The sequence below is a fragment of the Dama dama genome, chromosome 33, assembly GCF_033118175.1.
Source record: "Dama dama isolate Ldn47 chromosome 33, ASM3311817v1, whole genome shotgun sequence".
In the NCBI taxonomy this organism is placed as follows: Eukaryota; Metazoa; Chordata; class Mammalia; order Artiodactyla; family Cervidae; genus Dama; species Dama dama.
This window is the reverse complement of record NC_083713.1, coordinates 17,912,832-17,926,033: the sequence shown is the minus strand read 5'-3', so window position 1 is coordinate 17,926,033 and position 13,202 is coordinate 17,912,832. Positions and strand designations below refer to the sequence as shown.

Below are 13,202 nucleotides of genomic sequence, written 5' to 3'. Positions count from 1 at the left end.
GATGAGGAAGCAAAGCCTGAAACACTTCACAAAACCAGCTGGAGAAGCAGGAAGGCAGCAGCCAGGCCCAGGGCTGCTCACCGCACACCTTCCTTCCCTCGTGGACAGGGCCAGAGCAGCAGGTCATAATCCCACAGCATGTGTTACGGGGTGGGGATGGCAGTGGGTGAGGCCTAAATAGAGGAGCAGAATCTTGAGACAGCTGACTTAGTGGTGAGTCCACTGGTGAACATCACAAAATAGACATCAGCGTTCTGGAGCTCAAAGTCAGATAACCGTCCCTGCCCCTCCTTCCATTATTTAATCGCCAGGCTAACCTGGATCTTTCTCAGGTAGAACATCCCCTCTGTTTCTTCACTAGGGCAACATTTAAGGAACCTGTTGGTATGTTATTAGGAACAGCTATGTGTTCATATGGGCAAGAATTTAGCATAATTTTTCTGCAACTGGACATTTTAAATAATACCCTTTAACACATTTGTCAATAAAAAAATCTAGATTGAAATGTTTTAAATTGTATATAAATGAACTTTACTATGACACATTATCCAGATCCATTGTATTCATGTCATCTAAAAGGCTAACTTTGAAATAGGCATCTTTCTAGATATACAAGTGGTCTGTGATTGATTTGTTTGTTAGCAACACAACATAATTCCCCTCTCCCAACTGCCTACCATGATTGGATATGTTAATATATCCAGGATATAATTCACACATTTCAATAAAAATTCAAATAATATTTACTATCCTGAGTACTGAATAAGATTCTATAATACTCTTTAGTATTAAACTTGGATATTTTTCCTAGTGGACATCAAGTTCCTAACTTCAAAGGCAGATGCAATATATTATAGAGCCATTAGGTGGCAATACTACCTAGTAATTCTTCTACGAATTTCCTGCTTAATGTAAGGAATAATAAAGATAATTATAAGTAAAAAAGAAAAGACACAAAAAAAGAAAACAATCAAACCTGCTTGCTCCATAGGAAGGAGTTTTGGTTTTCGAGTCTTCCTCTATAAGAGGAATAATAATTTTCTCTGTTGAGTCTGTCAGAAGAGAAAATGTTGGTTCTACTATGAAATCAATGAAACCTACAAAAGCAAAAACATAAATAAATATCAATAAAGTCAAGTGTTATAATTTCCTAAATTCTAAATTAGTAATAATTCAGATCTAACCTCCTGATAGCAATTTTCAACTACAATGTTGGCTTAGCTTACCCTTTGCAATTAATTTTAATCCAATACAATCTTTAGGAGAGTTTAACTGCTCTACAAAATCATCTCTCAAGCAGTAAAAATGGGATACAATTTAAACTTGCTAACTCAAGTGTATTGGGTTTCCTGTTAATATTCAGCCTCATATTATTGTTAACAATAATTTCAGACTAACCAGAGTCAATTTGTTTTTCACTGTTAATGAGAGGGATCACTCTCCTTTCTAAAAAATCTTCACTTGTTTGTTGAATTTTGTTATTGACCAACAAGACATAATATCCAAGCTCCAAAGAAACTAAATAGTTGAACTATTTTTTCAAGCCACAGGAAGGCAACCACTTTTTTTTTTTTTTTTTCTCATACTATATCAGTCAGAGCTTTCTGCCAGTGAGGTAATATTTCAAATAGCTGTTTATTATTCTCGGGCTACAAAATGTTAGTTCACAGAGCGTGGGTGTATTCTGTTAAATCTGTCAGAGAACAGTAACATCTCCGGGAGACAGCATTAATCCCACCACTTTGAGTTGTCAGGACTGAATAAAGACTTTTACATTTAAAGTACTCATCAAACTAGAAAATGACAGACACAGAGAATGGGGCATGGTCCTCTAGGAAGCATTTACTACCTGTGTTTAGGTGGAGAAGACAAGCTCTGTGTACATTCAACACCCGAGGGCCCAGGAGAAGTGTGGCGCTGGAAATCAAATGTTTGTTGCCTTAAACACAACTGGGAGCAACAGACCACCATCTGAATATAAGAGAACACTGTGGGGATGCTTTTTCAATGACAGTGTCCTGGGAAATATCTACATTTAAAAAATATCCTATTCATCAGGAACTTGGATAAAGTAATTTCCATTTCATACAATTGGATTCACCATAGTGTATATTAAGGTACATTTTTAATTCAAAAAACTTCAGTAGTTTTGTATCTTAATTGATGACTTCAAGTTAAGTCACTGTTAATTGACCACCAGGGTGTTCTTTCAAGTTTTGTCTGTGGTTTTAAATGCTTGGGATCTAGAGACTGTCAAATGAGTCACCTTTACTAACATGGTAGCAATCACAGAACAGCAACAAGCCTCAGAAACTTAATTTTTCTCAGTCTGCCCACAGAGGCCCTTAACCTGCCGTATCCACACCTTGTAAACGATGAGAGGCACCTGCGTTATGATAGCTAGGAAAACAGCTATTAGAACACGGGTAGGAAGGGGGAAAGGTGAGCACAAGAAGCTTTCTGACAGGTGATCACCAGTTTGGAGAGAGGCGCTGTAGGACCAACTACAGAGGTAAGGCGGTGATTCTTTCATTTATTGGTCATAGATGCCAGAAATGAAGATGCTGGCCCAGGGAATACCATTTTAGTATATTAATAGCAGTAATATGTTTTAATCATGGGCTGGATTTGAAGTTCCCAACATAAACACAAATGAAAAGAATAAATAAGGTTGGGAACAATGTCATTTTACAAATTTCCTGTTGTTGGTTTCCCTAACATATTCATATCCTAAGAATTTTTTCCCAAAAGAATATGAGCTAGTACATTAGGCATATTATTCAAATTTAGTGATAACAGAACGGATACATTAATATTTTCATTGGATTATTCCATATATAAAGAATTAAATTACAGAAAATAATCAGCAACAAAACAACAAAAAATGCTGTCTCTTGCACAGAAAGAGAAGAAAGCTCTGTATTTTATAAAAGGATTACAAACAGAATTAAATTATTCACTAACTCTGCTCTCTTGATTCATTTTGTGAGAACGTTTCAAAATTCTTACCATTCACCTCCATAAAGATCAGTCTAAAGATTAAATTTATCATGCATATGGAATAGACTTTCATGAGTGAACAACATTGTGTATCCATTTGAAAACTAACAGGCACACACTCGCTCTCCATAACCACCAATTCTCAGCATTACCTATTTGGGACTGGGCCACCATCGTTGACTTCCGGTCGCAAAGTGGGGAAAATGGAAGCCCTAATTCAGCTTCTTTATCTCCCTACAGAAAGAAAAGCCCATTAGTACAGACTTGGTGTGGAGAAACTAAGATAAGAGCAGCTTAGATAAAAAGCCTTAAAAAGTTGCATATTTTATTTCTTAATTGGCTTTGTGTATTTATTATAAAACCAAAAGCTGTTATTCAAGTTCATATAACTTTACTGAGTTGGTCTCCCTTTGGGGATGTGTTGTACAAGGCACACAATGCCAGAAGTAAAATAACATGAACATTTTCAGCACCTGGACACTCTGCACTGCTATTCTAGAGAGAGAAACCTTTGTTCTTTGGAATTTCCTAAAGTCGCCATAAGCTAGTCATCTTGGTATGTTATTTGGCTTTTGACATTCCAGCTCATGAATTTTCTGCTTTTTTCCCCCAATGCCAAATAACATCAGCAGATCTTCAGTATCAAGAATTCATGATTGGACTGCTTTTTAAACTTACGAGGGACCTCCTTGGCTCAGCAGTAAAGAATCTGCCTGCAATATGCGAGACCCAGGTTCAATCCCTGGGTCAGGAAGATCCCCTGGAGGGCGGCCTGGAAACCCACTCTAGTACTCTTGCCTAGAGAATCGCATGGACAGAGGAGCCTGGCAGGCTGCAGTTCATGCGGTCACACAGAGTAGGACATGGATGAAGCAACTAAGCAGCAGCTGCTTGGTGGTCTAGTGGCTAAGGCACCACCCTCCCAAAGCAGAGGGCCTGCGTTTGATTCCTGCTTGGGGAACTGGATCCCGATACTGCATCTGAGAATTCATATGCTGCAACTAAGACCCAGTACACTCAAATAAATAAAATTAAACACTTTTTTTTTAAAGTGTATTAGCATTTTGAAAGATCTTTCTACCTATAAACCAAGTTTTATTGAAGTTCCCACAGCAAGTAATGAGGAACATAGTCAATATTCTTACATTCTATTTGCATGTGAGTGAAAGTCCCTCAGTTGTGTCTGCCTCTTTGTGACCCCATGGACTATACAATCTATGGAATTCTCCAGGCCAGAATACTGGAGTGGGTAGCCTTTCCCTTCTCCAGGGGATCTGCCCATCCCAGGGATCGAACTGAGGTCTCCTACATTGCAGGCAGATTCTTCACCAGCTGAGCCACAAGGGAAGCCCCAGAATACTGGAGTGGATAGCCTATCCCTTCTCCAGCGAATCTTCCCGACCCAGGAATTGAACCGGGGTCTTCTGCATTGCAGGCAGATTCTTTATCAACTGAGCTACTGTTTGCATAAATCTTATTTTAATGTAGTCTTATCAGAAAAAATTGAAATATCAATGTTTTTTACTATTTGATCTTATCAACTGTAGATTAATTGAACACAAATATTGAAGAACTCCATTTTTGGAGGGGCTAAATATCACAAGAGATAATAGATTTAAAGGTGGCTACTACATACAAAACTTTTTTACTATGATAGCATGACTGCATGCTCAGTTGCTTAGTCGTGTCAGACTCTTTGTGACCCCATGGACTGTAGCCTGCCAAGCTCCTCTGGCCTTGAAATTTTCCAGGCAAGAATACTGGACTGGGTTGCTATTTCCTCTTCCAAGGGATCTTCCCAACCCAGGGACAGAACCTGCATTTCTTGAGTCTCCTGCATTGGCAGGATACTTTACCACTAGTGCCACCTGGGAAGCCCTTAATTATGATAAGCTTTATCAAACATTGGCTCTTTGCATTCAAGGAGATTTGAAAGAGGAGAGAGGATACTTTGAGAGTATACTCTTGAAGAGGGGAGAGGACAGATGGAATTCTCCAGTCAAGAACACTGGACTGGAGTGGGAGGGGGGTTCAGGATGGGGAACACATGTAAATCCATGGCTGATTCATGTCAATGTATGGCAAAAACCACTACAATATTGTAAAGTAATTAGCTTCCAACTAATAAAAATAAATGGAAAAAAAAAAGACAGAATGGGGGGACACATGTACACCTGTGGCCGATTCATGTCAATGTGTGGCAAAACCCACCACAATATTGTAAAGTAATTTGCCTCCAATTAAAAATAAATTGATTAATTTTTTAAATTATTTAAAGAAAAAAATAAAAGAAGAAGAATACTGGAGTGGGTTGCCATGCCCTCCTCCAGGGGGTCTTCCCAACCCAAGGATCGAACCTGGGTCTCTGACATTGCAGGTAGATTCTTTATCATCTGAGCCACCAGGGAAGCCCCATAAGACCACTATTAGGACATATGATCTGGTCCTAAGATCAGGGGACAAAAGGGAGTGGTGTACATTTAGTGGCAGAGCCCATGTTACAAGGCAACACCTGTCTGAGAACTTCTGTTTCCTTTGTCTGCTTTCTCTAACATCTTTTCATCATGATCTTTACATTATGTCAATGTGCGGCTTTAAAGTTTTTACTGATGATATTTTCTGGTGCAATTCCTCTGATCCATGCCTCTGATTAAGAGGGGCAGAAAGTTTGAAATCAGAATTGCTCGGGAAGATCTAATATGGTCACCAAAGAATTAGTAGGCCAAGTAGCTACAAACAAGAATGTTTCACTATGTCACAAGTTACAGAAAATAGAGATAGAATTGCTGTGACCTCTCCCAGGAAACTTCATCATTTCCCAAGAGAATAACATCCATTCCTTTTGGAATTAATAGTTATACTTGGCTTAAGGGACAAATGGAGGTGAATTATTAGTGTTGTTAGCCCTGGAGTCACAAGACACAAAGTTGTATCACTGCTATCTCTGTTCCTTCAGACAAACCAATCACAGGCTTTGCAGAAACGAATTCTCCTCCTCTGTTAACTAACTCTGATTTCAGTTGACTCATTGTAGGAATAAGGATATAATAGCATCTATCTAACAGAGTTATCCTGAGGTTATCTAAGATAATATATATGAAGTTTAAGGACACTACCTAATATATAGTCAGTAGTCAGTAAATATTAACTAATAAAAATCAGAGCTGGTTAGATAGCATCACTGACTCAATGGACATGAATTTAAGCAAACTTCATTAAGATAGTGGAGGACAGAGGAACTGGGTGCTGCACTCCCTGGGATCACAAAGAGTTGGACGTGATTTAGCAACTGAACAACAACAACAAAAATCATAATTAATAATAGCAAAAGCACCTGCAAATTAGAGGTATTTATGATGTGTGACGCATACCTTGGATGGTGTTAAACTACAAGAAAAAGGATTAGTACTTAATTTACTTCTAATGGACTGGGGCATTGGCTTTCCCTTTCTATTGCCTAGATGGAATTGACATAACAGAAATTCTGTTTCTGAAACATTAATTTGTAGGCAGCATGGGGGTGGCTTGGGATAAGTTAAGGATGAGGCTTGTGCTTCAAAACTGAATGAAAAGGAGACTTTGGGACTACAAATAGAAATAAGACAACCTGTATGAGGGCTTGATTGAAAGACTATTATGAATTTTATTTTAACATGTTGAGAATAAAGTAAAAGAATAATATCATTAATAGCTTGTTAAATAAAATGACATTACTATTCTTAAAATAGAAATAAAGCTACTTATATGCCTCCTGGGAAATGCAATACTGTAAATTCCTAATTGACATATGCAAAGATGATTAATTGCTTTTATTAGTTACAGTGTTGGTGATATTTTTAAAGATGTAGATTTATATCATTTAAATTCCTTGACCTGAAAATGATCATTTGTGACTTACAAAGGCATTGGGATGATTTATTTTCCATGAACTAAATTTCATAGTGGATGCTAAAATTTTCATATAGGACTTAGGCATTTGACAAATGTATGCAGGGTTGATCTTCCTACAAATGAAGTAGAAGATTTTATATTATACTTGCTTCCTGTACTCCACAATTGATTTAGAATATTAAACTTCCACTGTTAAACAGATTGAATGCTAGGGTGAGTTAATTATTTATTTATAAATATTTCAAAGTGTTATTTATTCTTTAGGGTGAATAAAGGCCATGAGCACAAGATTAGTAGGGGGCCTTATAGCCAGATTCTGAGGGAACCAGGAACCCTAGAGGACAAGGGAGACTCCTAAGGGAAAGGGAAAGATATGTAAAGAGGAAGTCAGGATCCCTGAAGATGAGTTTGACAAACTTAACAATTTTCTTATTCCGTCCCTGAATAGGGAACATTTACTTTTCATCAAAGTGAAACCAGGGTCAAAAGCAATAGACACTGTGTAAGTCAACTGGTTTATGTATTTTTGGGGATTGTGCTTTCATTTGAGGATGCTAACCATAGGAGGCCAAAAAAATACTTTTAAAAATAAAAAAGCTTACTGAATACACATATATTCTGATGCATTGAATCAGATAAGTGACTGATGCAAAATTTTAGGTCCCTAGGTCATTAAAATCCTAAAAGATAATGTTTTTAAAGTGCTGCACTCAATATATTAGCAAATTTGGAAATATCAGCAGTGGCCAAAAGGCTGGAAAAGGTCAACTTTCATTCCAGTCCCAAAGAAGGGCAATGCTAAAGGATGTTCGAACTAACGCACAATCGCACTCATTTCACATGCTAGCAAGGTTACGTGCAAAACCATTCAAGCGAGGCTTCTGCAGTACATGAACCGAGAACTTCCAGATGTACAAGCTGGGTTTAGAAAAGGCAGAAGAACCAGAGGTCAAATTGCCAACATTCGCTGGATCATGGTGAAAGCAGGGGAATTCCAGAAAAACATCTACTTCTGTTTCATTGGCTACACTAAAGTGTTTGACTGTGTGGATCACAGCAACTGTGAAATATTCTTAAAGCGATGGGAATATGAGTCCACCTTACTTGCTTCTTGAGAAACTTGTATGTAGACCAAGAGCTACAGTTAGAACTTGACATGGAACAATGGAGAGGATCAAAATTGGGAAAGGAGTACAACAAGGCTGTATATTGTCACCTTGCGTATTTAACTTACATGCAGAGTGTATATGTACGTGATCAGTCATGTCCAACTTTTTGTGATGCTATGGACTGTAGCCTGTCCATGGAATTTTCTAGCAGGAGTACTGGAGTGGATTTCCATGCCCTCCCCCAGGGGATCTTTCTGACCCAGGAACTGAACCGGAAACTCGCATTGGCAGGCAGATTCTTTACCCCTGTGCTACCTGGGAGCCTTAGGTGTGCAGAGCGTATCATGCAAAATGCCAGGCTGGATGAATCACAAGCTGGAATCAAGATTTCTGGGAGAAATATCAACAACCTCAGATATACATATTATACCACCCTAAAGGCAGAAAATGCAGAGAAATTAAAGAATCTCCTGATAAAGGTGAAAGAGGAGAGTGAAAAAGCTGTCTTAAAACTCAACATTAAAAAAAACTAAGATCATAGGATCTGGTCCCATCACTTCACGGCAAATAGAAGGGAAAAAAAGTGGAAATAGTGACAGATTTTATTTTCTTGGGCTCCAAATTTACCGTAAACAGTGACTGGAGCCATGAAATTAAAAGGTGCTTCCTTCTTGGAAGGAAAGTTATCACAAACCTAGACAGCATATTAAAAAACAGAGATATCACTTTGCTGACAAAGGTCTATATAGTCAAAGTTATGGTTTTTCTAGTAGACATGTACTGATGTAGAATTGGACCATAAAGAAGGCTGAGCACCAAAGAACTGATGCTTTTGAGTTGTGGTGCTAGAGAAGACTCTTGACAGTCCCTTGGACAGCAAGGAGATCAAACCAATCATTCCAAAGGATTTCAGTCCCAAATATTCATTGGAAGGACTAATGCTGAAACTCCAAATTTTGGCTACTTGATGTGAAGAGCTGACTCATTGGCAAAGACCCTGATGCTGGGAAAGATGGAGGGATGGAGGAGAAGAGAGCAGCAGAGGATGAGACGGTTAGATAGCATCACAGACTCAGTGGATGTGAATTTGATCAAACTCTAGGAGCTAGTGAAGGACAGGGAAGCCTGGCATTCTGTAGTCCCTGCAGTTGCAGAGTTGGACTTGATTTCGCGACTGAATTGAGCAGAACAGAGACCACTAAACTCAATTATTTAACCAACAACTTAGTTATGCCTCTGAATAAATGCATCTTTTCTTGGAGATGAGCCTGTAGGTAGGGGTTGAGAAAGTGGTTCCATCGACTTGGAAACTCAAGTAGCCTGATGTGCTCAGACCTGACAGTTTATGTCTGTCTTAGCAATTCTCTTGGGGGTTGTTGGAATTTCTTCTTTGAAATGCCATAACAAAGAACTAGTACAGGTATACCTTGGAGATATTCTAGGTTGGGTTTGTTTCAGACCACCAAAATAAAGCAAGAACTGTAATAAAGTGAGCTATATGAGTTTTTATGTTTCCTAGTGCAAAGCAAGCATTGCAATAAAGTGAGCTATGAGTTTTTTTGTTTCCTAGTGTATATAAAAGTTATGTTTATACCATATTATAGTCTAATGTAGCCTAATAAGTGCGTACTTGCATTATGCCTAAAAAAGCAATATACATAGGTTAATTAAAAAATACTGTATTGATAGAAATTTTGGCCATCATCTGAGTCTTCAGGGAATTGTAATCTTTTTGCTAGTGGAGGGTTTTGAGTACTGATGGCTGCTTACTGATCAGGGAGGTAGTTGCTAAAGGTTGGGTGGATGTGCCATTTCTTAAAATAAGAACACAATAAATGTGGCACATCAATTGACTCTTTCTTTCATTAATGGTATCTCTGTAACACCTGGTGTTGTTTGACAGCATTTTATCCATAGCAGAATTCTTTCAGTATTGAAGTCAACCCTCTCAAACTCTGCCACTGCTTTATCAACTAAGTTTATGTAATATTCTAAATCCTCTGTTGTCATTTCAACAATTTTCACAGCATCTTCACCATGAATAGTTTCCATATCAATAAATCACTTTTTTTGCTCATCCGTCAGAAGCAACTCCTCATGAATTGAAGTCTTATTATGATATTGCAGCAATTCAGTCACATTTTCAGGCTTCACATCTAATTCTAACTTTCCTGTTATTTCCACATCTACAGTTACTTCCTCCACTGAAGTCTTGAACTCCTCCAAATCATCCCTGAGGATTAGGATCAACTTTTATTAAACTCCTGTTAATGTCAATATCTTGACTTTTTACATGAATAACAAATGTTCTTAACGACATCTGGAATAGTGAATTCTTTCCAGAAGGTTTTCATTTGCTTTGCTCAGATCCATCAGAGGAATCACTATCTATGGCAGATATAGTTTTATGAAATGTAATTCTTACATAATAAGACTTGAAAGTGGAAATTATTCCTTGATCCATGGCTGCAGAATGGATGTTGTGTTAATAGGCATGAAAACAACATTATCTTATACATCTCCATCAAAGCTCTCAGATAACCAGTGCATTGCCAACGAACAGTAATAATTTAAAAGGAATCTTTTCCTGAGCAGTGGGTCTCAGCAATGGCCTTAAAATAGGCAGTAAAGCATATTGTCAACACATGTGCTGTGATTCAGGCTTTATTGTTCCATTTATAGGGTACAGGTAGAACAAACTTAGCATAATTCTTAAGGGCTTCCCTGGTGGCTCGGATGGTAAAGAGTCAGCCTGCAATGTGGGAGACCCAGGTACGAGACCTAGGTAGGGAAGATCTCCTGGAAAAGGAAATAACTACCCACTCCAGTATTCTTGCCTAGAAAACCCCGTGGATGGAGGAGCCTGGCAGGTTACAGTCATGGGGTTACAAAGAGTTGGATACAACTGAGGGACTAACACTAGGGGCCCTAAGGATTTTCAGAACAGTAAATGAGCAATGGCTTCAACTTTAAGTCACCGGTTGCATTAGCCCCTAACAAGTGAGTCAGACTTTGAAGCTTTGAAGCCAGTCATGTACTTCCTCTTCATCTATGAAAGTCCTAGATGGCATCTTCTTCCCATAGAAAGCTGTTTCCTTACATTGAAAATCTGTTGTTTAGTGAAGCACAACCCTAACCCTAGCCCTAACCAGTCAAATAAATAAATAAAAATAAAACAACTGTGTGAGTCATGGCCGAGACCCCATAGATTGCTTCAGGTTGGAGCTGGTCACCAGAGAGAATAATCACATGATTAGAGGCCTGGAATACTGGGGCAGCCTGCTCTCCTGGTATGAAAGGAGGGCTGGAGATTGACTTCCATTATATTGGCCAATGATTTAATCAATCATGCCTACGAAATGAACCCCCCATAAAAACTCCTGACCCCAAAGCTGAGCAGCACATGTTGGTTGGTGAACACGCTGTACCAGAAGGTGGCATACCCTGTCTCTATGGTGAGAGAGCATGGAAGCTCCATGTCTGGGACCCTTCCAAATCTTGCCCTTTATCCATCCTTATTTGGTTGTTCTGAGTTGTATTCTTTATAATAAAATTATAATTGTTAAGTGTAGAGATTTCCTGAGTTACTTGACTCACTATACTCTAGAACCCCAAGTGGGAGTAGAAACCGAAGAGGGACACCACACAGGAAAAAACATGTATACATGTTGTAGAGAATGCTGGTCATTCTCCATGTTGATGAAATAAAAATTCACATTTTAAGGCAATACAAGGAAAATTTAAACATAATTTTTTGCTCTGCCCATTTGGGCCTTTTCCCTCCCCTCAAGTGTCCATTGTGAACATGCATTATGTATTAACCAAATCTCCCCAGGAGCAGAAATACCTGCTTAATCATAAAGATGATGTTTTCTCCTTCTGGCACCAGCCATGTCACTCCTTAGAAAATAACATAACTTTTTCAGAGTCACCAGGAGTCAAGATGACCCACTGCTTGCTTTGTATGTGCAGCCATCTTTGATGAACTTTATGTACAATGCCAAGACATCATTTCCCTTAAAGATAGTGATTCATGCAAAACAGACTGGTCAGGTGACCTGGGGAGATATGGACCATACCTAACGGAAGTTCTTAAGTACTCACTTATAAACTTATTAATGTTACTAGCTCTATCATTTGTATTCTGCTGATTTTTCATGATTATTGTTTCTTGTATTACCAAATATGTGGCTGAGACTCAAATAAAATTAATGACTAGGCAGCTTGAAACAATTGGTCAAATACACAGTTCTATAGGATCAATGATTATAAAAGTGTAACTCTAGGTATGGGACGAAGCAGCAAGATGAAACCATTTCCTGAACTATAACAGAATAGTATGACAAGTGTTCCAGAAGTTTTTGGCCACTGTTAATGGGTACAGTCCAGTAATAGTATATTGAGTGGGTTATCAATGAAACACATGCCTGACATGGGAATGAGCATTCTGAGCACCATGGGACAAATTGGTCATGAAATGTCTCCTAAATCTTGGTCAAAATTAGGACCTAAAGGGAAGGGATTGTAAAATAAAGAATATTGCCCACCATCCAGTTCTACAAGAAGTCATTAGCCACTGCGGTTGCCGATTTATAACACACACTGAAAGGAATTCAGAGTGAAGAGTAGAATGAGGCACTTTGTGCTAGGGCAATGGACAGAACTGGCCCTTAGACAGTTAAATATTTTCAGCAGAAATTTCTTATGAACCTGTCTTGTATCTTTCCATACTTAGAAAAGTGTAACTAAGATGTCTGTTCCTAGTGACTAGCAACAACATTCTGTGGAACATGTACTTGATTACACGCATCCCTCTTGCCAAAATCACATATATACTGTCCTCCCCCTTTACCTCTTCAGAACAGTTCTCAGAACTCTCTGAGAGACTTTCCTAGATTACAATTCTCAGTTTGACTCAAATAAAATTTTCCATTTCTTTCTTATATTGGCTATTGATTAATTTTTTGTTGACAATATCCAGGCTTGCTTTTTCACATAACAATAGCTTCTTGCAGTTAGGTACATGTTCACCCAGCTAAAAACTATATTTCTCAACCATCCTTGCAACTATGCATGTGTAAGTAAATTCCAAACAAAAAGATGTATGCAGAAGTGTTATACATCCTCCCTTTCCCTTTTTATGATGAAAGCTATTTTCTGTCTTTGAAAACTCTAACCCTAGCATTGTACCTTTGGATAGCA

The 13,202-nt window shown here is 38.4% G+C and overlaps 1 protein-coding gene across 2 annotated transcripts in view; it reads right to left on the bottom strand.

The window, feature by feature from the left end:
- Positions 1–13,202, bottom strand: part of PDE1A (phosphodiesterase 1A) — a 280,045-nt gene that overhangs the window by 41,396 nt on the left and 225,447 nt on the right. For both annotated transcript variants that reach the window (XM_061135146.1, XM_061135147.1), the window contains exons 11-12: positions 3,153–3,234; positions 977–1,097 (exon numbers count right to left, since the gene is read on the bottom strand). In XM_061135146.1, coding sequence (XP_060991129.1) covers positions 977–1,097; positions 3,153–3,234 — 203 coding nt within the window. The remainder of the gene's footprint in view (positions 1–976; positions 1,098–3,152; positions 3,235–13,202) is intronic.